The sequence below is a fragment of the Lytechinus variegatus genome, chromosome 8, assembly GCF_018143015.1.
Source record: "Lytechinus variegatus isolate NC3 chromosome 8, Lvar_3.0, whole genome shotgun sequence".
In the NCBI taxonomy this organism is placed as follows: domain Eukaryota; kingdom Metazoa; phylum Echinodermata; class Echinoidea; order Temnopleuroida; family Toxopneustidae; genus Lytechinus; species Lytechinus variegatus.
This window is the reverse complement of record NC_054747.1, coordinates 14,574,028-14,600,113: the sequence shown is the minus strand read 5'-3', so window position 1 is coordinate 14,600,113 and position 26,086 is coordinate 14,574,028. Positions and strand designations below refer to the sequence as shown.

The 26,086-nt window shown below is 37.3% G+C and overlaps 1 protein-coding gene across 1 annotated transcript; it reads right to left on the bottom strand.

The window, feature by feature from the left end:
* Positions 1–11,814: 11,814 nt before the first annotated feature.
* Positions 11,815–21,721, bottom strand: LOC121420680 (angiopoietin-4-like). The gene is made up of 5 exons (XM_041615342.1): positions 21,706–21,721; positions 17,884–18,039; positions 16,007–16,158; positions 13,138–13,417; positions 11,815–12,026 (listed from the first exon to the last, which is right to left on the bottom strand). The coding sequence occupies exons 1-5, from the start codon at positions 21,719–21,721 to the stop codon at positions 11,815–11,817; spliced, it is 816 nt and encodes a 271-aa protein (XP_041471276.1).
* Positions 21,722–26,086: the final 4,365 nt, after the last annotated feature.

Below are 26,086 nucleotides of genomic sequence, written 5' to 3'. Positions count from 1 at the left end.
AAGTATTTCTTTAAAGACATTTTATGATTTCACCTAATGATAATGAATTATTTATTTTTTCTTTCATTTACATGAATGTGAAATATTCATAATTTGATCCAACATTGCATACAATTATTATATCATTATAGATATAATTTACTGAAATCTAGTTATTAAGCTTTTTAATCGCAGATCTCCTACAGTTGAAATAGTTATTATATGAATAACAAATTAAATCACTACTATGTAACATCATGAGCTATCTCGTTTTAGCATCTACCAAAATCTGCAATGATTTGTTCTTATGTATTTCATGTGACCTCAGACATTGATTAAAGTATCAGTAATATGGTCAATCCCAGCCATGGCGTAATTTCCTTCAGCAAGAAATTTATCCACATTGTGCTGCACTCAACCCAGGTGAGGTGAATGGGTACCTGGCAGGAATTTATTCCTTGAAATGCGTGTGCGCTGTAATCATAGTAATTACGGCAGCCAAGCTACAGCTGGGGTAATAATATCCAAGTCCTTTGGAAGCGCATAGAGACATTATTCATAATTGTGATATGCGCTATACAAGAACTGTTTATTATTATTATTATCAATATTCGCTGGAATATTCTCCCTTTGAATTGTACAGAACAAGCCGAGATGTGAACCATGGAATCTAGATATTTCTAAAGTGTTGATTTGTAGATTTTATTCAATCTGAAATGACAAACAAAACAGCATATTTTGAGTCATCTCAATTAAAACATGCACTAAAAATGAATATCTTGTGTAACCTGGTCTTGATGCATTTACATATGTCCTTCAAAGTATTACTAAATATTCTGACCAAAACTTTCTTTCATTGTTTATAGTAAAAGCATGGATTAAGACTGATTTTAATCAACTGAAAGTCTGAATGTAGTATACAATATAATCTTCTATCAAAATCACTCCTGATACAAAAGGCAGAAAAAATCATTGCCCAATTTTTGTAGGACGCCATCAATGCATAGTTGAGTCCAACTATGCCGATTCATATCCCTATTAACTGCTTTTCTCTAAATTAAATGTACATGCAATTATTCATGAACCCAAACTAGTTTTGTCAGAAACTTATTTCTACTTTTTTTTAAAATACAATTCATGAGTTCACCAAACGTTCATGTATCAGACTTATGACCATGTTTTTGTCTCTTTTTGTATAGATTTAGGGGAGAGTGGGCTAATGACGAACACCTTTCTGATCAGAGCGATAGCAAGAATCAAAGTGAGCCTTATTCCCAAACTAGTACATAATTTGATAATAAACACACCATATTTGACTGTAACAACGCCTTTATTCAACATCAAGCATTCCTTTAGAATTTATAGTACAAAACGCAGATTTTTGGGATTACCCCGCACTCCCGGGCCACAGGGTAATCGCGAACGCCATTCGTGGAAACGCAAACAAGTAAAGATATGTAATTTGTATTCTTTTCGATTATTCTTTAATCGGAAGAGACAAGCCAACAGATCTTTGCATGGGAAGTCAGACAACATTCTGTGTTACAGCTATTACGTCGTGACAGCAGAACCTCACCTCTCCTAGGAGATGTTAAAGTGTTCGGGATTACCCCGCGTTCGGGATTTCCCCACTCTCCCCTATATAAATTTATGCACTTTCACCTCACAAAGAGCAACTTGTCTTTAAGCATTGATATGCTTTAAAATACAATCCAAACTTTGTAATATAAAACTAAACCCAAATATTTTGTCTCTTAACTCTCACTAAAAGATGTCTTATATTTTCATGCTCTTGCTAAGATTATGAATCCAAACCGCACTAAAAGTTCCTGGAAATGTTCATATTCACATTTTCCAACATCACTAATTGCTCCCAAAAACTAAACAAAGCTTTCAACTGAGGCCTTTCATTATTAATATTCAGATGTTAGACATCTTGTATCTTTTACCATATTTACCTTATAACATAAATCTCATTTCATAAAATGTGCATTTAAGACAATTGGGATCAGATTGAACACGAGCCTTTCGAGCCAAAAATTGTCTACTAACTTCAACCTCTTTTCACGTGTACATTTATAATGAATTATTACTTCTGTTTTTGTCAATTACTCTCTTTGATTTTCTTTACATAATTATATAATCAACACATTACAAATGAACACTGCTGAATTTTGGACATAAAAGTTAACGAACTGCAACACCTTCGTTAATTCATGTACGTGAAAAATAGCGCACTGTTGTAAATTGATTTATTTCTTATTATTATTTCTGTTGCGTCAGACGTAGAGATAAATCCTGGTCCAAGGACCCCGAAGTATCCCTGTCAGATATGTTCGAGAGCAGTGACATGGAAACATCGTGCAGTGGTATGCGATGACTGTGATGGCTGGTACCACAGTGAGTGCATGGGCATGTCTACCCAAGTTTATGAAGCTCTTCACGGATCTAACGTCTCTTGGCATTGAGTGCAGTGTGGTCTGCCACAGTTCTCTAGTAGCCTCTTTGATCAAGGGGGACTTGAAACATCAAACACCTTCGAAATGCTAGCCAACAGCACTGATTCGAGCAACCGGGACTTAAGTAGGGATTCTTCTACGTCCTCCTCGTCCGTGAATAGCTTTGGTCAGCATCAGTTTACATCTTCTCCTATAAGAAGTAGGAATAGGGAAGCCAAGCGTAAGCAGCATCTTAGTAACATGAAGATACTCAATATTAATTTTCAGAGTATCCGGAATAAGAAGGAGGAGCTTTCCTTGCTTATAGAATCAGCAGAACCTGATATCATCATTGGGACTGAAACGTGGTTGAACAGCACGATCTTCACTTCTGAACTCTTTCCACCAAACTTCCGTGTTCTACGTAAAGACCGACGCGATGGCTATGGGGAAGTTTTGCTAGCAGTGCGTAATGACTTTGTTTATGACACCATCGCAGTACGGGATACAGAAGAACATATTTATATTAAGCCTTCGTTTGGTAAAAACACTCGTCTCATTGTAGGAGCAGTGTATCGCCCGCCCAGTAGTGATGCACAGTATATGGATAACATCTGCTCTACTATCGAAGACCTAGCTATTCAGAACAGGAAATCGGTCTTCTGGATTGGTGGTGATTTCAACTTGCCAGACATCAACTGGGAGGACCTGAGTACTAGAGGCCACAGCAATCCTGTTTCTTTTAACAACAGGTTCCTAGACATGATTCAGAGCTGCAATATGCAGCAAATGGTTTCCTTGCCAACAAGAGGAGACAGTGTACTCGATCTCTTCCTCACTAATCGGCCAACTCTGATCAACAAATGTATTATTCTACCAGGGCTTAGAAATCATGATATTGTTTGTGTTGATTCAAATGTCACAGCGAAGCGATCCAAGCCTGTGAAGAGAAAGGTTTACATATGGAAACAAGCTAATCTGTCAGACATGAGAGAGGATTGCAGTCGCTTTCAGCAAGAATTCTTGAACAAGTACAGTATACAGAGCTCAGTGCATGAGATGTGGGACTGTATCAAGTCCAGTCTTCTAGAAATGTTGGATACCCATGTACCATCAAAGACTACATCTTGCCGATTTAGTCAGCCATGGTTTACAAGGACTGTTAAACGCATGTCAAGACGGAAGAAACGGGCCTTCAACCGTGCCCGGGCAACTGGCCGTGAACAAGACTTTAGCAAATGTCGGAAATTAAGAAATCCACAAGAACTGCTTGTCAACAGGCCTACAATGAGTATATCAACAACATTATTAGTCCTGACTCGTCTGCAAGCCCTAAAAAATTCTGGTCGTTCATTAACAGTAAAAGGAATGACAGTACTGGCGTTGCTCCACTAAAGGACATGAATGGGAAGACAGTCACAGATAGCACAGAGAAGGCCAATATACTAAATCAGCAGTTTACATCAGGGGGCGTTTCATGAAAGGACTTGTCGGACGTTTTATCCAACAAGTCCCATTTTATCCGACAGTTACCATAGGAACAGTGCCTCTCAGCCAATCAAAATCATGGTAAGATGTCAGATCTGACAACTTGTCGGATGGAAATATTGATGAAACGCTCCCCTGTATTCAACAAGCATGAAGACATGTCCAGCATGAAGGATAAGGGACCAAGCCCATTCCCAGATATGGATGATATCCAGATCTCTCCAACTGGTGTGTACAAGCTACTTTCCACTCTTCAGGTACACAAGGCAGCCGGCCCCGACAGATTTCCGGCACAACTACTCAAGGAGCTATCATCGAAAATCACGCCAGTCTTGTGTGTGCTTTTTCAGGCATCCATTGATCAGGCAGTCATTCCACTAAACACTTGACAAGCACAAGGTACGATAATACGCCAGTGGCGGACTGTGCCAGACTGGAAGAAGAAGAAGACGTGTAGACAAATTTGTTATGGTATCATTGAGATATATAATTAAAAACATACGTTATAATAATCATATGGCGTTTAATCCAAAACAAATCCATTTTCCAAAGTTTAATCTTCTCTCCAATTTAGCCTTTCTGAAGGATTAAATTTTCTCATATATTCGGGTTCTTACCAAAACATCCTCCCCTCACAATGAGGGGATTGTCCTCATTACAAATTGAAACAAAAAACAGCCAAATTCGCGCTCCAGATAATTTGTCTCAAAACTTACAGTCCTTTACCGTCTTCACCTGGATAAACTTCAATCATGCGAGCGATTGTCCACTTGTTGCGTAGAATAGTTCATGTCGGCGAGCATTACAACATCCCCAACGCAGACATTACGTCGATGAACATTCCACTGCCTTCTTGGAGCGGACAGTGCCAAAACATCCCTTGTCCACCGTTGCCAGAAAGAATCTACAATGCGCTGAACCAGTCCCACTCTGTGTCTTGGATTTCGTGTCTTCAAGAATGGTCCTTGCGCTACGCTCCCCGAAGCTCGTCCTAGAAGCATGTCGTTCGGTGAGATATAGCTGCCATCGTCTGGATCAGTTGGAAGTCGGCCGATAGATCTTTGGTTGACAAGATTCGATACCGCCACAAAGCATGTATACAGTTCAAAAGGGACAACACTTGATCACCTATCGCCCTTTTCAATGCATGCTTGCAACTCTTGACTAAGGATTCGGCGCACCCGTTTTGATGTGGTGTCCCTGGAGTTACAAACTTCCATGTAGTGCCTCTCTCTGCACAAAAGTCCTTCAGCTCGTTGTCAGACAGTCCTTCCGTCATCTTCCTTAGTTCTCGTTCTGCACCCTATGAACTGGGTACCATTGTCGCTCATGATCATCGTTGGTTGTCCTCTGATAGAGAAGAAACGTCTTAGCACCTGTATGAATTCCATCGTACTACAATCCACTGCCAGTTCCAGATGAACAGCACGAATGTTCAAGCAGGTGAATATCACACCATAATATTTTGATGTCTTGTTACGTCCCACTTTCACCGTTAGCGGTCCGAAATAAACACAATAGGACGTAAAAGGTGACGAAATGCAACACCTCCGTTAATTCATGAACGTGAAAAATCTGATGCTGAAGATAGCGCACTGTTGTAAATTGACGTGTTGACAAATTTGTTAAGGTATATTTGAGATAGATAATTATACCAAACGTTATAATAATTATATGGCGTTTAATCCAAAAACAAATCCATTTTTCCAAAGTTTAATCTTCTCTCCAATTTAGCCTTTCTGAAGGATTAAATTTTCTCCTATATTCGGGTTCTTACCAAAACACCATTGTTCAACTAAACATTTAATATCCGACTAATCCTTTAACTCTCCGCCCACCTCAGAGTTAACGATGAAAACAGGATCCCAAACTCTTTAATGGTTTTTTTTTAATGAGTAGTTTTCATTGACAACTTCAATTCATATAAAAAATAAAATATATAGAACTTTGATATCTTTACAAATACCTAGACAATTCATAAATGTAACCTTTTTTTTAATGAATGTTACAATAAAACACAATGTCAGACATCTTCCAATAAATAATTATAAATAACATTGATGATGATCATAAGCATCAAGAAGAAACTTCTACAGTAAATTCAACATATTGAATTTTCTTTTCAGTGTCAAATAAAAAAAAACATAGAAGAGATTTTCCAAATACAAAAAAAAATAAATCATTAATGAAGCTTAACGAATTGAAGCCATCAGCATATATATTTTTTTAAACCCATCACCTCGGCCTCTTCACCCAAGTAAATTCAAACTCAACTACAAAACTCAGCCCTGGTCCCTACCCCCCCCCCCCCCCCCCCACCCTCCCTTAGACACCCCCATCCCCTATCCGGTGGAGAACTGGCTCTGGGCTCCAATACATGGTCTAATATTTAAGTTTTCCCATTTAGAGAAATGGATTGTAAGAGTCTCCCTCTTTGTTGCTAATTTCTTTTCTTCTCTTAGATCCCCTTATACTATTTTTTATTTCAATCAATGATTTTTTTTCGGTTTTTGTAAATAAGATATTTTACTAAAATCAAGACATGATTATATTTACCTTTACTTTTCTCCTGCTTCCCGAAAAGAATTTCCTGCCAGCTAAATTTATTTATTTATTTCAAAATTTAAACTTCTTGCACACAAATCCCAAAGTGATTTTGAAAATTCACAAGTATAAAATAGATGAAATAAGACCAAGACGGAAAAGGTGGTGGTTAGTGTATATAATATTATGCAAGAGTTTATACTAGAACTCCCTTAATCGACTATTCAGTGTGCAATATCTTAGCCTTAAAAATATACTTTCTATTCCCTTATTGGTAAGATCACAATTCGTTCTAATTCTATCAAAAATAGAAGGTTTAATTTCATTTTTATACAACAGTTGTTCGTAAAGTTCTTTAAAAGTTAAAAACATTAAATTAGTCGTTTTCTTACCCAAATTTAAATCGAATCCAGAGTTATGATTTGCATTTATTTCAACATTGTTCTTCCAACTAACGGGTATAAAGGCATAAATATGCTTAATCTTTTCAATATCATTTGCATCTGAATTCAAATTAAGTAAATGTGTATCACATTTTAGTTTACCGTTATTATCCCAAATATGATGCAATCTATAAACCTCTTTATCGTATAGAATCTTATCAAATATACAACTCCCTTTATATCGAATATGCTTATTATTAAAGGTGTCGTGGAGGTGGAGGTGCCGTGGCCGAGTGGTCTAAGGCGCCTGGCTATACATGAAAACGTCCGGGGTTTGATCCCCGGCCGCGGCAGATATGCCCGTGAGCAAGGTATTAAATCTACAATGCTCTTTTATCCTGCTTGAAAATAAATGGAAATGCTACATGTATATGCATTATTGGTAAATAGGTGTGCACTTGTTAAAAAAAAATTTAAAAAATAAAAAAAAATCACCACTTTCCCAAACTCTGTATTTCTAATATGTCTTATATTTACCCACTCTTCTAATAGGTCCATGTAAAATTTGGAAGCTGTTACTTTTAATAAACCTGGTATATAGTCACATGAAAATAACAAATCTCCACCAAAATGTTGAGTGGCACAATCAAAGTACTGTTTCTATTTCATATCTTCATCTTTATGAAGTCTTTTAATCCACATTATTCGCTGTGCCTTTACCTGTACAGGGAAGTTTAACATCTTTAATCCTCCTTGCTTATAGTCTAAAAACATTGTATTCATATTACTTTTGTCTTTCTTACCTTTCAATAAAAAATCCATAGATAATTCATCCAATGATTCATAAACCCACTTAGGAACAGGAGTAAGAGACGCTCGGAAGAGGACTTTAGAATAGATATGCACCTTCAATAGTTGAATTTTCCCCATAAGCTTTATATACCTTAGCTTCCTAAAGTTTAAAGTTCAAAATGTTTGCCATTTTTAATCGATCTTATACGATAATCAACGATAATTGAATCTGCAATAATATTGTTTTTAAAAACAGCCACTTTAAAAAGAAAGAATAACCTTTACCTGGCCATGGAAGTCGATTGCGATCCTCAAACCAATACTGCAAGCTGTTACAAGTCCTGAAACAATGATGTTTGCCGAGAAAATAAGATGCTGCTTATGTAGTCTCCTGTTCACTATCACCACCAAGAGTGTTGCAGCCGTTGCTACAATCGCAGTCAAAGTGAGAACATCGAGGATTCTTTCAAGGTAAGTACTGACATCCCCGTAAACACTCCCGAAGTACGAATTAACTCCATACTCATCCGAGTCATCAGTGTAGTTCCCATTACTGTTTCCCCAGTATTGCCAATATGTAGTGTTGATCGCGGGATCACCGGTTGGTGGTGATGGACTTGCAATGTCCTGGTTATTCGTTGAGGAAGCTTGGTTATACCCCCAATACGCGTCCATCTTGACCAAACTCCAGCTCTTTGCACATCTCTAATAAATTAACGCAGTTTAGAACGAGCAAGCTGGAGCTGGCATCGTCCAAAGGATCTTCTCTCGGAGTTTAAGATAGCTGAAGAATACACTCAAGTCTAGAGAAGACAGCTGACTATAATAACTCGAATTTTTAAGAAGTATTGTCCCAAAAATGAAGACGCTGTCAAGACGCAGTGTCAGGTAATCCCGTAACAGTATTCTTGTAAACTTTATACAGTGCAATGTGTGCAATGTCTGCGTCTGAGCCCCTCTTAAAAAGAACACATTAATGAAGGCGAGAGACTGGCAAGATGTTTTAGACGATGAGCAAGGCTTCATACGTTGCAGTTACAGCATAAAAGGATGTTTTCCAAAAACGGACGGCGCTTTGAAACATTTTGTTCATGTTAGTCATGGACAAAGCAACGTACGATGTAAAATGTCGAGGAGCGAAATTTGATATTAGATGCTCTAATCTCGAATCCGTTGACTGACTGGGGTTAAGACATATCAAACCGATTCCAAGTTACAGTTTTATTGCCCTTCATTTGAGAAGTTTTGCAATACAGAGTCCCCATCCCTATTTGATAATAAATAACAGTAGATATGCGTGATCGAGTTATTGACAGCCACTAAAAATGAACGGAATCAATTTTGGCGGTTACTCTAGTAAATGATGGTCTTGGCGCAGACCCGCTATTAAAAAAGGCGAGTATTATTATTCGATCAGTGGTGATTTAAATCTTGGCTGGGATTGTGACTGTAATCGACAGGTCAGATTTCTGACTTTTTCTTAATTAAAATTACGGAAAGAGTGATTGATCACTTTCATCCCCCCCCCCCCTTTGTCAATTTAGCCATGTAGACAATAGTATTTAAGAATGCATTCTCTGATGAAATGACTTTCCGAGCGTCCCCGGTGCCTCGCAACTAAATGTTTCATACGCGTAAAATCCGTAGCAATTAGCTTGACCAAATAGAATTTACAGTTTCATTAGGTCCACTAGTGGTAATCTCTTCTCGCAGTCATGGAATCCTTCGCTCGGTATTCTCGGTTAATGTATTGATTCGTTAGATTATATCCATTTTCAGCTGAACTATGAATAAGCGGAATTCCATATCGTATGTAATGTACTAACACTTAAATGTATTCAAAGAACAATAATTACTTGTACAATATTACCTCGAAATTAGATAGATGGCATTTTAAAAATGTTTATTCTCACTTTTCCAATAATTAAAAAATTAAATTGATGCGTTTTAATATTGACCAACTTGACTGAACCACAACACGTTAAAACAAAGATAGACCTTATTATGTTCAGGGAGGAATACTTTGTTTTACATGTCAATAAGAAGACAATAAAAATATTTTATTCAATGAAATACAAAACAAATAATGAGTGAGTGATGTCATCAGTTCCCCATTTGCATAGGGACTAGGGTGTGCATATATTAACTGTTTTGTGAGATTAACTGAAAATTTAAAATATCATAATTTTTTTATCTAACATCCGATTTTGATGAAATTTTAAGTGTAATGCTTGTTGGATTTTCATCTATTTATTCGATTGAACTTTTTGTTGGTGTGGACTTGTCCTTTATGATGATCACAATAAATATTGTTAACATGATTTCACAGAGAGTCCCATACGTTGTGCGACATATTTTGGAACACGCTGTAAGAAAGGTGTTATGAGGCAAGAATAATCATACCACAATGGTGTCGGATTATCAAATTCTCTATGTTTCTTTTGATTTAAAGGACAAGTCCACCCCAACAACGAGCTGACTTGAATAGAAAGAGAAAAATCAAACAAGCATAACAATGAAAATTTCATCAAATCGGATGTAAAATAAGAAAGTTATAACATTTTAAAGTTTCGCATAATTTCTCAAAAACAGTTATATGCACATCCTGTTCGGTATGCAAATGAGGGGACGGATGACATCACCCAATCACTATTTCTTTTGTAATTTGTTATATGAAGTATGAAATATTTTAATTTTCACGTCTTTGTCATGTGAAAGAAAGTTTCATTTCTCCCTGAAAACATGGAAATCCATTATTTTAACATTTTGTTGTTCAAGCAAGGGGGTCCTAATTGTCAAATTCGTGAAAATTGAAATATTGTATAATTCAAACAATAAAAAACAAAAGAAATAGTGAGTGAGTGACATCATCAACTCTCTCATTTGCATAACACTGAGTTGAGCATAGAACTGTTTTGTGAAAAATAAGCAAAACTTTAAAATGTCATAACTTTCTTAATTTACATCCGATTTTGATGAAGTTTTTGGCGTTATTCATGTTTGATTTTTCTCTATTTATTTAAATCAACTTTTTTTCTGGGATGGACTTGACCTTTAAATCAGCATAGGTAATATTAATATGATAAATGAATTTCGAGTCGGCATGCGTCTTCATTCATTAGTTTTACTACTAAAGAGGTATTACTTGTACATTGTACACTTTAAAAAATGAAGTGCTAATTTAACACTTAAAGTGCTTGTATAGTGACTGCACTACGAGTGCTGATTTTCTAGTTTAAATTTTAGCTTAAAAAAAACAGCACTCGTAGTGCCGTCACTTTACAAGCACTGTAAGTGCTAAATTAGCACTTCATTTTTTACAGTGTATGTAGCCTATGGAATCAGTCGGGAAAAAAACCTGCGATGATCTCTCCATTTTATGCTCTTCTTTCTTCATTTGTCTTCCTTTCTTTCTTTTGGTTTCCCCCTTCTTCTTTTCACTATTTGAAAATACAGAAGGGGTGGTTGACAGTCTGCCCCCCCCCCCTCCGGCTAGCATCGCATGTCATGAAAGCGTTGTTAGGACCTATGCGAGGCCTTAAAGGACAAGCCCACCCAAACAAAAACTTGATTTGAATAAAAAGAGAAAAATTCAACAAGCATAACACTGAAAAAATCATCGAAATCGGATGTAAAATATGAAAGTTATGACATTTTAAAGTTTCGCTACATTTCACAAAACAGTTATATGCACATCTCGGACGGTATGCAAATGAGGGAACTGATGGCATCACCCACTCACAATTTCTTTTGTATTTTATTATATGAAGTATGAAATATTTTTATTTTCTCGTCATTGTCATGTAAAATGAAGTTTCATTCCTCCCTGAACACGTGGAATTCCATTATTCTAACATTTTGTGCTTCAGGCAAGGAGGTCGTAATCGTCAAATTCGTAAAAATTGAAATATTGTATAATTCAAACAATAAAAAGCAAAAGAAATAGTGATGACATCATCAACTCTCTCATTAAATGAGAGAAAAAAATAGTTATATGAACGAGCCAGTTACATCCAAATTTTTGATGTAACTGGCTCGTTCATATAACTATTTTGTTAAAAATAAGCGAAACTTTGAAATGTCATAACTTTCTTATTTTAAATCCGATTTTGATGAAATTTTCAGCACTGTGCTTGTATGATTTTTCTCTATTGATTCGAATCAATCTTTTTCTGAGGTGGACTTGGCCTTTAAGCAGGACGAATTTTCATCTCCGATGAGTGTGCGATGAGATTATGGGCCCAACCAAAATAGTTCGGTGCTTCGAGCCAATCTGACGGAACACCGTTAGGAAAGTAGGCCGGAGTGCAAGAGTGGAAATCACGCCACCAACCCCCTCGGCAGTAGACTGTCCAGGTGGGGTTAAAGAAGGGCAGGCCAGAGAGAAATGACATTTCATCATCTGTGAAAAAAAAGTGTATCAAGATATTCATATACTAATTTGAAAGGGAAACTCCATAAAATACAGAAAGCAATGTATTTGCACAAAAGAAATTATGTGTGCATGAGAAATAGCACCTGGCTTCTAAAGTAAAGAATTGGAAAAACCGTGAAAAAGAAATTACAAATGAGAAAAGTGTGGTTTCAGCAGCAAAAGCTAGCTAAATCATGTTATATTAACCATTTCACCAAAATTTTAAAAAATTTGGAAAATGCCAATATTTCGGGGTTTTTTTATCAATTAAAGATATTTTTTCTTTTGTGAAAGATATCAAATTTCTGTTTTAAAATCTGTAAAATCAAATGTAAGGGTCCAATCTACTCTCAGACTCTTTGAGGGTTGTTGAGTTCAGATGTGATTTGTTTTAGGTGCTTTGTTTATTATATGGGATGGGAAATTAAAAGCCACCACTCGTATCACATTAGCCTATAATAGACCTATAAAAATGAAATAGTGATTTTTGTTATATTTTTATTGTACCGTTATCTTAAAAATCTGTTCTACTAACTACTCTTTGCGGTTTCTTTTATTAACAATTTAATGTACATGTATGATAAAAAATAATAAATTTTCCAATACCAAATGAATGAAAAACAAACCATCTTTTCTTCTACTCTTCTTTCTTCTTCTTCTTCTCCTCCTCCTCCTTCTTCTTCCTCTTCTTCTTCTTCCCTTTCTTCTCCTTCTTCTTTTTGCCTTCTTTTTCTTCTTCCTCTTCCTCTTCTTCTTTTTTTCTTTTTCTTCTGCTCCATTACCTCTCATAATACTCATTCTACTATTACCATGATTACGGAGTCTTAGGCCCTACTTCTCATTGTTTCAATATTGATTTTATTTCAATTCAGCTTTTTTTCAAATAGAAATGATTAACAAACATAATGTGCAACATAAAAAGAGTTGTGATACATTTCCTTTTACAAAAATAAATACAAATGATATTTAATTGGTAAAAATGTGTATAAGTACTATTAGTCTGTAATATTATATGTTGTACTTTGTTGAGTAGACAAAAAAATGCTAGAGACCGATACTACCGCTGATATTACAATTGTAATAAACCAGTCTGTTTTACCTGCACTACCAGAATGGTTTGAGATCTTCAGTGAATATTTTGAACTATCATTCCCGATGGAGAACTGGCCATATTCAGCGTAAACAGGTTCCTCGGTGTGGATAAGCGTGATATCCACCCGTAGTTTGTACGTTCCTTGGAGTGTGAGACGATGGAGCTTCTCATTACCAAGCCAATGATCACCGGCGACACTGCCAAAACCCTCTTTGTAGGACGTCGTGTTCCTATCAAAGGTTACGGGATTGGGTCTGTTCAAGGGGTTCAGCCTCCGTTGAAACATCTTGTTCGAACAATCGAAAATAATGATTGAGTTCCAGTCTTATCATGATACACATAAGTCTTTGTAAAGCCCACTGACATGAATGAAAGTCTTAAGCCCCTTTTACACCTTCACGGATGCAACACGGATCTCAGTCCGTGATGATCCGGGGTGCCAAATTTTTATTTTACTAACATTCCCGGAGTGAGTACGGAGTTTACTGGTTATTAACACGGATATGTACGGAAAAGTGCGGAGTCTACAAGGATAGGCAAGGTAGCAATAGGGATCCTGTTTGATATGCTCCCGGAGCCAACACGGAATACCCGGATGATCACGGATGTTACTGGGTCTTTACACGGACCTTCACGGTTGCTCACATTCTGTGCTGGCTAGAATGAAGTTTCGTCCGTTTTTGCAGCATCTGGAGCATGCTCGTGCTTGGTTATGAATACGGACTATTGTTCATGTACGCAAACAATACAAAAATTTGACCCCGGATAAAGCCGTTATCAACAAGGATCACCCGGTTCTTACAAGGAGCCTCCCGGATGCATTCGGTAGCTACACGGATGTACAAGGAGGATACAAGGATGAACACGGATGATTATCAGTCCGTGTACTCCGGGATGAAAAATTGAACATGTTCAATTTTTCTCCCGGACATGCCGGTACATCAAGGATGGCGCCGGATGAGTAGCCGGAGTGTACACGGTAGTCCCGGCCTGTACACGGATGACCCCGGATTGACAATCCGAGATGATCCGTGTTGCTTCCGTGAAGGTGTAAAAGGGGCTTTAGGGGATTACCTGACATTGCAATAACACTTGGCTCAAAAAGACTGGATTCCGACCGCGGAGCATTATTGAGTGCAAAAATGAGCGAATGCCAAAAATTCTTCTCGAGAAGCATGTAGCAAAAAGCTGCATAGAATTCAACGCCTTACAGGGCCTGGTTTCACAAAACTTGATATCATTAAAAATTTGCAATAACAGTGTAAAGGTACTGAACCAATTCAACTTTATAGGCTGACAGCAAACTTGTTAAAGAAATTAAGCTTTTGTTATTATAACAATTCGTCCTATGAAATGGGACCCATGCCAAAAACTATCTACTCTTTATTCCTGATGCAATTATGATATCCAGATGGAGATGTATGTGTTTTAAAAGGGAACGAGACACCCGCTGGGTACTTCTGAAACCTCAGGAACATATGCCGTTTTCAGTAACTTGCGATTTTTGGGGTCCGCATCAGGCCTTTGCTAAAAATAGTCTGCACCATAGAGTTCAGTAACTAAAGCAGAGCGTGGGCTACACTCTAAAAAATGGAATGTTAAATCAATATTTTGAAAGGTTGGAGGAGTGACAACATTTTCTAAATGTTGCATTTACCACTTTAAATGGTTCTACCCAACACTTAAAATGTTGGATTTAGCTTTATACAAAGTTGGATGTAACATATGGAAAAGGTTGTCACTCCTCCAACCTTTTAAATGTTGATTTAACATTCCATTTTTTAGAGTGTTCACGATCGCCCATTAATAAACTCGGGCACGCGGGCCTAGCACTGATCTGGTGCTGATAATAGCAGCTTCAAAATAGCCCTAACCAGACATAAATTCAACTACCGTTTTCAGTAAACTCATAATATTTTGGTATCCACCAGGCCCGCACGAGCGAACGTAGTCCGCATCAAAAGCGTTCAGAAACTACATAACAGTGGCGCTACTTTCACCATGTTCACGACCAATTCAAATACTCGGGCACGTGATGGATGGCCCGGGAGATGGCTCTGGTCTGGTGCTGCTAATGGCACCGGTCTGGAGCGGACTATTTTAGCACGCGGCATTCATAAACTTATTTATTTCAGGTCTGGACCAGCGAGTTCCCGAAAGTGGTATTAGAGACCTCTCCATGTCTTTAGATATATATGTATGTGAATATCAGTGCTCATTTTTGGTCACTTTAAACTGGATTATTAAAACGATGGATTGTTCTCCCCTGACCTTTTCCAATTTTCCTGTTGTATTTTTCCAACAATACAGATTTTGTGCATTTACTACGGAGCCGCTCTCTACAACCATGGATCCATGCTACAACGCACCAAATCCTTTGAAAATGCAAGTCAAATCGCACTAGAGAGTTGAGGGGCTTTTGTCAAAAGATATTGGACCGGGGTAGCAGATCATCCGAAGATTTACACCGACCAACAATTTCAAATAATTATGTTGTTGCCCAGAGTCGAGACACTGCGCGGCTTTCCCCGTTCCATATCAACTTTCGACAACACCCTCCCAGCTCTGCATTGGGATTGGACTGGCATTTTCAAAGGAATTTTTTTTTATTATAGAGAGCGGCTCCGTAGTAGATGCGAAAACTCTCTAATAATCACGAAACACTTCTATTTGTTCTACCCTCCGGTTGCCGGAAATTAAATACCTTGGACAACCCTGCTAGGGCTATGTTGGTTATGAAATCATTTATTGCGAACCATACCAATCTTTCAAGTACATCTGCCACAACATAGTTTTGTGTTGTCTTTGTTCATTCACAGGTATAAGTCTTGTTTTTATTAATCTCGTTTCCATACTATTTTAACCCTTAACTCACGGTCCAGCCGCCGCCTTCGGTCTCCATATCGCAGTAGACATGAAACGGATTATCCACTCCTAGCGGATGAATGAGGTAGATACCGCTGATAGTTGCCCCTTCTGCCTGAACATCAGCACAGTCACGTGGTGTCCTAGAAGTATGATGCCTGCCTGATTTAGCAACATAGTGGGATTTTTTTTTTACTTTTAAGGTTTAACTGAAACATGTCACACCGAATTCCAAAATAAAGTACAATGTTTACATATTTAGTATTTTACTGGAATCATTTACAATAGAGCGGAATGGGAAGTGGGACTGTTCAGTGGGCTTTTGACGGGCCTGGGTCAGGTGAGAGGCGAATTCCCCCCCCCCCCCCCCCCCCTCCAAAAATGACATGACAATTCAAATATTGAAGAAAATAAAAGTGAAAATGGGAAGAAAATGAATAAAGACCAAGAAAAAGTACTAACCTGACAAAATAAAACAAAGAAAGGTATCAAAAACAGAGTTCTGGGGCCCGTTTCATTAAGAGTTACAACGGTTGCAACTTTGTCATTATGGCAACTACCATGGTAACCTTGATTTTGATTGGCTGCTGAGCAATGTTACCATGGTAGTTGCCATAATGACAAAGTTACAACAGTTGTAACTCTTTATGAAACGGGCCCCTGGTCTGTTAACCAGTACATGTATACACCTGAGAAGAAGAAAAAAACGTGCCCCCTTTATGTTGCCATCCCCCACATCTTACCTAAATAGCTTGGCGCCCCTCCTGGGTAAGTGTGGTCTGCTCCTTAATTTGGAAATACGAAAATGCAGATTATTAAAGCCATCAGTAGCGGACCGTGACCCGGAGGAGACAAAGCATTGGGGTGGGCACTGCATTGTTTGTGAACAATGCCGTGCCCCCCCCCCCCCCAATGCTTTGTCTCCTCGGGGTCACGGTCCGCCACTGAAAGCCATCTATTCATTAATCCATGTTAATCCATCTATTCATTAATCCATGTTAATCCATCTATTCATTAATCCATGTTAATCCATCTATTCATTAATCCATGTTAATCCATCTATTCATTAATCCAAGTACACTATCCATCTTCTCTTTGGAAATCTTCATCCATAAAATTATCGATCGATTTAATAAACACATTTTTACGTTGTAATATCGTTCAGATAAACATTACTTATGCCTTTGGTTATGTGCATTATTCGCAATTTTTACAATTACCGTTTATCACAGAAGAACCAGCCACCTTTTCCACCGAAGCACTCAGATGATTATTTTTTTAATGCTAAACCAAATTATAGTTGCAGCAAAACAATATTTTTGGTGAGAAAATTTCGATATTATCTCTTCTCAATTGTCACAGCATCTTTGTACATTTAGATCTTGTTTCATTTGCATCGACATATTTAACCTAAGTTTAAAACACAGTGATTCGAAGTTTTAAAATAAAAACATCACAGTGAACATTGCCAACACAGAAACTCACATGTGGGACAGTCAAACCTTAGTCCGGCTGACACTGAATTGCCATACTCAATCTCATAATTTCCAAGCAATGACAACGTATAATTACTCTAAAAGAATAAAGGGTATAGATCTATTTTTTGTTGTTTTGAATTAGATCTGTTGTATATGTTACTTCAACCTAGCATGATGTTTATCTATATGAATGTACAGAATTTGTATCTTTTTTGAGATATGTTTTTTAAAATGTGAATTACAAATAAAACTCATAAAAAAAAAAAAAAAAAAAAAGCAATGACAACGTTTCCTCACTGCATGAATCATCATATTCTTTACTTAATCTTACATTAAACAGACTGATTCTCTTCGAACTTATTCTTAGATCAGTACCACAAATGTCATTCATTCATAACTAATTCCTTACCTATATCACATGTCTTCTTCATCACTGAACGTGACATGGTAGACTCCGGTTTTCCAAAAGACCTCTTCTTGTCTTTAAGAAACTTTATCGTACCGGTTATTTCCCTCTCGTTTCCAACCTCTGCTCTGCATTTCTCACCTTCCTTCACTCTCGTATCTAATGAACAAGAAATATTAATTAATGTTGTACAGCGCATATGAAATTGGAATGGGAGATTAAACATCTCCTACCCATCCCCCCCCCAAAAAAAAAGAGAGGGAAAAGCCTCTTATAATAAAAGGAGTCAAAGACGCATAACACTGACCATTTTATCAAATTAAGACAGTTCAAACGTGTGCGTGTTATGCACAGAACTGGCAATCTGAAAAGAAAAAAAAAGAATAACGTAAACACAATCGCATTTTATTTTTTTTTTGCGAAAACTTTGCGATTTTAGTAATAGTTATTGTATGATAAAAATCCTTTATCTTGTGAGATTGCAATCATTTGTGTGCTATATCCTGTATCATGTATGTTTTTAGGGCAAATACATAATGATAAATAATAATATCAACGGTTTATTTACCCAGTATAATTACATCAGTTCCAAAAACTTCTCCCAGCGGGCCTGCTATTATTATTACCAGGCTAAGCTAGGCTACCGACTTGGGTGCATACAGCTTTATGAGGAATTACTTCCTGCCGGTACCCATTAACCTCACCCGGGTTGAGTGCAGCACAGTGTGGATAAATTTCTTGCTGAAAGAAAACACGCCATGGCTAGGATTCGAACCCACGACCCTCTGTTTAAAAGGCGAGTAAGAACCACTAAACAACGACGCGCCCACATTCATAAATATAACTTGTACTTTATTTGAATAGTGACATGCACTTCGGGAATTTATGCTGAGAGTCCACTTGGCCAGCGTCAGTTCCAGTTTGCGCCAGTTCGCGCCAATCCAAAGCGGCTGTGCCCTAGCGTTGCCAATAAAGTGCCTAGTAGCATGCACTGGCTCAAACTGCCTCTCAATAGCCGCGTGGTGGCCCGTAACGGCGCCAAACGAAAAAAATAAAAATGTTTGAAAACACGGCGATTAAATTACATTTTAGTGTTTCATTGCGCGTTCTATGTACTGTTCGATCTTTTCCCTGTAGTATATTTGATTTGGCACGATCGAAGTTTTGAATTGTCTGAAAATTTCGTCGCGCAAAATCCAATTTTTTGCGCCGTTGCACGCCACCACGCGCGAGTTGGTAGGCAGTTTGAGCCACAACACGCCACTAGGCACCTCACTGACTACTTCTAATAACAATACTCAATATTTATAATCGGACTTGAAATGATGAAGAAGAAGCATTTTCAAATCGTGGACGGGCGACAGACGACGAACGCCACGGCATAAGCTCATTTGGCCCTTTGGGCCTGATGAGCAAAAAGAAATCAGCTCGCGATGTTTTATCAAATGGATGCGTATAAACTTTCCTGCAAACAGTTCTTAAAATGTCTCATTTCAAGGTTATGAACTAAAAATACAACTCGTTTCACCTAAAATTTATCAGCAAGCCAAAAAAAGTTCTTCACTTTCAAAGGGGGGGGGGGCACCCTTGAATAAAAAACGGTACATTTACATTACAATTCTTGATTATGGCTCTCAAAGGGGGCACGGGCTGGCTGCCCCCCCCCCCCCCGGTACGCCACTGAGATTAAATATCAGCTCGGGCTTCGCGCACGGATGTAACTTAAAATAATCTTTTTTATCTTAAAAAAGCTAGTACTTCGTATACTATTTATTTGTTATTTATTAACAGTGTCTTTATACAGTGCGTTTCATAAAAAAGGTAATCCAAATCTAAAGGGCGGATATTCGAAGCGTATTTAATTTTGTGACATTGCTGTGCATAAATACAAAAGAGACACTCATCAGCTTTCCATTGAAACCCCATTTATTTTTTTGTAATTCAAGTTTTATTGATCCTTTTCATCAAAATATACGTAACAAAACATTTATGGTATAATGGATCACATATTAAAGTTCAGATGACGTTGGCATATAAAATAACATGTCTAACATACAAAATAGTATAAAATAAGAAAACATATATGTTTGTTTACAACAACAAAAAAAATTCAGGCACTTGGCCTATAAAAAAATAAACAAAGCAAAATAGCCTTCTGCTTTATCGCCTCTTTAAAGTATTCAGAATGATAGCCCACTTGCCATCATGTTTTTCTAATTTGCATTTCCTTTGTGCAATGGTATGTTCAACAGTTTCAAATGATAAAAGAAAGTTACAAAAATGGGAGAGAGTAGGATTTGTTTCGTCACATCGACATCTAAAAATATTGTTTACCTGACAGGAGCAGAAAGTTCAATATAAATATATTCCTGGGAATTTGGGGCTTACAGATACCAAAAAGAACATAACTTTCTGAGAGGAAATCAGGAAGATCTAGTGAAGCAAAAAGTGTACCAACATTATTCCAAAATTGGTTAACAACATGGCAAGAATAAAAAAAAGATGCACTAGAGTTTCTGGTGATACTTTACAAAATGTACAAAGTGTATCCGTTACCTTTTTAATACGGAATAACCAAACCTTGGTAGGAATCAAATTATTAAGAATCTTAAATTGTAAAGCTCTAAGTCTCTTATCTATAGTAGTACGTAGAGGTAGTTTTAAAAGTTCTCTTACTTCTTCTTGTTGAAATCCATAGGTGTCTTTTAAACGTGTAAATATATTTGAAATTGATGGGTTATTTTCCTTCATAAAAAATGTGTAAAAAAATATACTTTGGTACACCTGTTAATTCTCTAGTGATGTCATCAATAGTTAAAGTTGGAATCGATGAAATGTTGTCAAGAATGGGATGAAACCCCATTTATGCCATCTGCACTCCGCACGACCGAATTAATTGATGTTTAAGACAAAAGGTGCAGAGACCACTTTTTCCAAGTTTTTGAAAACTTGATGAAAAGGCAGATGCTGATGTGAATACTTTCATCAATGTCTTAGCTGGCAAAATTTTTAATAAGTGAATGTACTTGTAAACCATTAGCGAGGAGATCGTACCCCATTTGGACCAACATTTTGAGAGATAATTATGAGGAGTGCACAGGCATCTTTGGTGGATTCAGGACGGCGCTCCTCCACATCGTTTCAGCATCATTCGTGATAGACTCTTTGGACATTGCGCTGTTGCCCTCAACCATGGCATTGAAGGGCCACCAATTGCGCCTGATCGCACGCCCTGTGATTGTTTCCTTTAGCATGTTTAGGGACACTTAAAAATAAGGTTTTAGCAGCTCTTCCCCAGGATTTTGATGACTTGCACAGCCGAATTCGATATGAGGTGGATGCTTTGGACAATGATCCGGCATTGCTATTGGTGAGACAAGCTGTCCAAGCTATCCTTCCACGCTTCTGGCTTTGTTTTCAAAAGAGAAGAGGGCATGTTGAAGGTGTGTTTCAATAAGAACAGTTCCATGATAAGACATAAACTTTTCACTCATCATTTCAGAGAAATGCCTTAAGTAACACTTCATTCAAAATATTACTTTAGAAAACATATTACTCTATCAAGTGCACACCTTACTAAACCTTGGAAAAATGCGGAATAATTTCACAAAATTAAATATGATCCGAATATCAGCCCTCTAGATTTGGATTACCTTTTTTTCTGAAACGCACTGTTTAGTAAACAAACAAACAAAATATGCCATACAAATTAGAACCAATTACGACATTACGTAAAAACTACAAAATCAAAACAGATGATAGAAATAACAGCGTACTTAATAGAATATTAAAATGGGTTTTGAGAATAGATCTCGATGTACTTACCACACGTGATAGCCATAACAGAGATAACCAGGAGAGAAATAATGCATGTCAACTTCATGATGCCACTTTGCTAAAAAAGGATAGGCATTTAGATTGATAATTTTCGATGGAGCCAATTTATTGCTTTGGTCTTCTAAAATGTTGTGTGAAAATGAAGAACATAATGATTTGTTATATATTGTAACAAACACGGCATACATATAGTCTGTCCCTCCATATACCCCGGACCTGTTTTTTTTTTCATTCTCTTTCACCCCCGCCCCCTCTCCCTCCCTCCCCCCCCCCCCTCCTCTCTCTCTCCTTCTCTATCTTTTTCTCTTCCTCTTTCACTCGCTTCCTGTACTAGATGAAAGTACACTCACATCTGTCAAGATATTCACCCAAGTAATATTTCCTAATAAACAATAAGTCACAAACTGCATGATCATATACCCTTCTCTGAGTTTATGATGTTTCGTTCTAATCATGACGAGATAAAACGTTCCAATCTTGGAAATGTTTGATTTTCATAGACCCCAACCAAGCACTCGAAAGTACTCCGAGGGTTGAAAAAACTTTATATATCATTGTACTGCGTTTTTTATGTGAATTTCATGACACGCGCTATACATGTATACGACTAAACTATTATATTTTATCATCGTTATCATTTCGGTGATAAAGCACGGCTTACGCTTTAGAAAAAGTGCAGTGAAAGCCCTTTTTCCTTTCATATTTAGATTCTTTGGGTAAAAAAATAAAGTTTAACAAATACTGGTAATGATATCTAGCGCCCTCTCTCGGCGACTTTTATTCTGGGCGTTGTGGCGTGCGCCTGTAATCCAAACTATAATTGATACAGAGATTCGAGCCCTGGTCACGTCTTTCGGATGGTGACGTTAAAGGTCGGTCCCAGACGTAAATAATTTTTCTGATTGATACAAGTCTGATAAAACTCAGATACACACACCCACACTATCACATAGAAAAAAAAATATCAAGGCTAGTTTAGTTCTGCTTTGTTCAGGGTCCAATACGTTATGACAGAAACCCCTCTTCAAAGAGATCAAAAAGATCAATAAAATAAATTTACACCATGAAACGCGCGCTAATTGCCTGTGCAGACTCGGCTTCGTGTTTACACGGAGAAAAATTGCCGTGTCTGCACCGGCTCGCGGTTCTGATCCTACTATTTTGGCGGAGCAAAAGTGCCGTGTCTACACCGCGAGCCGATGCAGCGTAAATATGGTACTTATCTGTATGATGGCCATTTATCTCTTTCATGCTCCATAACAATTTCAATACTATTGTGAAAATAACCACTCGAAACACGCAGCACAAGCCGTTTAATCTATTGGAAAATTTATTGTTTTATCCTTTGTTTATGTACATTGTCATTGCTACGCAATGGAAGTTAATGACTTCATGCAGAATAAACAATTCATGAAAATTAGTTACTTTTGGCTTTCGGTTTTGTGCCTATGATGGTCATTTCCTGAAACATAAAAGGGCATTTATATAATTTCTTCCTGTTTATTATTCGACTATAAGTCGTGAAAGTAAGCTGTGATCATATTAAGGCCTATAATTGTTGCGGCTGTTGTCCGCACAAAAGTCCAAGTTTTTTCCAGACGTGATTCCGGATCTTACTCGGATGAAAGAAGCAATTTGTTTGAGGTGGCGAGCCAGTTGAGACAGCGACTACTTTGAATTATTTCTCCTTTTGCATATATTTATGTGATTGTACTGATGCAGGTAAGGACATCAACACATCTGGGGCCCGTTGCAGAAAGAGTTTCAATCAATCGCAACTCTGAAAATCACGCGCAATTTGATTTTTGACCAATCAACAACGCGCATTCGGGACTTGCGCATGATTTTTAGAGTTGCGATTGATTGCAACTCTTTCTGCAACGGGCCCCTGTACACTGTAAAAACTGTGGTGTTAAAACTGACACCAATTGGTGTAAATAGAGGACCACACCATGAGTTGTTCAAATTACACTCTAAAGATTGAACATAACACCTAAGAGTGTAAATGTAACAACCAAAGCTGTTGTAATAACACCTATAGGTGTAAAACTAACACCGGTGTAAAATAACTGATGTGGTCCTCTATATACACCGGTTAACACCACAGTTTTTGCTGTGTAGATTCTTTGTCGGTGTAGGTAGCTATCGAGTCGAGGTAACCGCTCAGTTAAGTTATGGGAACACTGTTAAAAATACCCTGATTTTACAGAAAAAAGAAAGACTATTTTGCAAAGAGCAATCACAGAATCATTCTGTAAATTCATATAACAGGAATTTTTCTGCAATTTAACAGATCTGGGCCCTGTTGCATAAAAGTTTATGTATTGATTTATGTCATGATTTATGTCACGATTTATGTCATATAGCATAAATCATGACATAAACACAAATATTGACATAAATCCGTTGCATAAAGCTTTATGTCTTAAATCACGACATAAAATCATGACATAATCCATTTGAATGACATAAATTTATGTCATGATTAAAATCAAGACATAAACGGCGGCTTTCCGCAATAAGTGACTTAAGGGTAATTTTACGATTATTTTCCATAATTATGTCCTCTGTAATTTGATGATATTTTGAGTTTTACTTGGACTTTCGAAATAATTTTTGTGTCATTGGATAGCGTATGATGTATTCTTTCAATATTTGAAAAAACTAACAATCATAAATATTTCCCTTATTTTTATAAGCAAAACTAGTCCCAAGCATAATAGTTAATGTGTTTACTTCGTTGAGGTTGGGACATTTTCCTTAGAATGATAACATAATTTATATCAACGCCACATATTTTTCAAGTACCACCCTCCCTCCCAAAATAATGATAATAACTCTGACTTTCAGTCTAGAATCGCCCCTTTTGTGTTTAATTCAAATGTGATTAAACAAGAAATTCGGTACGCACACTTGATGATATCAAGTCCGGTGTTTGCGTTGGTATTGGAATTTGAATTGCTTCCCGTAGCTTTAAAATCTATTTTGTATGTCAGAATTCATGTTGCCATGGTAACGGCATATTATATGACATAAAATTGGTAAAAACTTTCAGGTTTAATTACTAGATCAATTTTTAACCAATTTTCATGAAATTTGGTTCATATATTGAGTTTGAGGTAAAGATGTGAGAGACACATATTTTGTGTGTGTCGGAAATCATGTTGCCATGGTTACCACATACTATTTGCCCAAAACTAAGTAAAAATCTATTGGTTCCTGCTTCTTAGTAAGTTTTCAACCAATTCTCATGAAATTTGGCTCACACAGTGGTCTCGAGGTAAAGGACATATTTTTTTAATGTGTCGGAATCGTGTTGCCATGGTAACAATATATATGTCAGAAATTAGGCAAAATCTTGCGGTTCAAACAACTTCATAAGTAATGCTCATGACTTGCTAGTGGAGGTCTCCTTCACAGAGAACAATATTTGTGTCAGTCATCCCCAAACCATGAACACCAATTGAAAACCATGCATATATCCCTGTAATCAATGATTTTTTTTTTCTTTATAATTTCAATTTTGTATTTTATAAGCATGTCATGGAACCACCTTGCCAGTGCAGTTGGGGCGAGGGTTACAAATGTGAAAGCACAATGGGGGGAATTTCTTCAAGAAAATATTTGACAGAAAAAAAACAACAAATAAACAAGCCTAAATAAAAAAGAAAAGAGACGGGGTTTAATCCTTGCCCAAAACTGGCGATTAGAGATGGGGCGATGGGGGGGGGGGGATTCCACTTTATAATACGCTCACTTATTGCCCAAATTCCAAGAGGAGTGCACATGAGGGGCCACTACTCATCACGGCTTTGTGCCTTAATTGGGACACGTTCATACCACCTGTGTCCCTTAATCCATATTTCTGTCACCAATCATTTACATTTATTCATCTTTGAGCACATTTTCAGGACATTTTCTTTCTATCACTCTCTCTCATCAAATGTAACCCCCCCCCCCGAAAAAAAATGCTTTATCCTTTTATCGCTTCCGTTATCTCCCTCCCTCCGAGATTAGGCCACTATCGTTCACGAAATCTTATCTTTACAATTCTCTATACATCTCTCTTTCTCTGTTAATGACTCTTTCACATATATACTTTTTCATTTCCCTTTTCCCTTTCTAATTCACCTCGCCCGCGCTTTCTCTTTATTACTTATACATTGCATCTCTACATAGATCTATCTCATTTTCATTTCTCGCCCTCAATTACTTTCCAAATTTGACAATTCATGGGACAATATTTAGAGTTCATAAAAACATTCCTACAATTTTCTACAAATATTAATTACTATTTTTAGTAGGGAAACAAGTGTGTTCTGCGCGGCAAATCATATTTTGACCACCCTCACCCCCCCCCCCCCCCCCC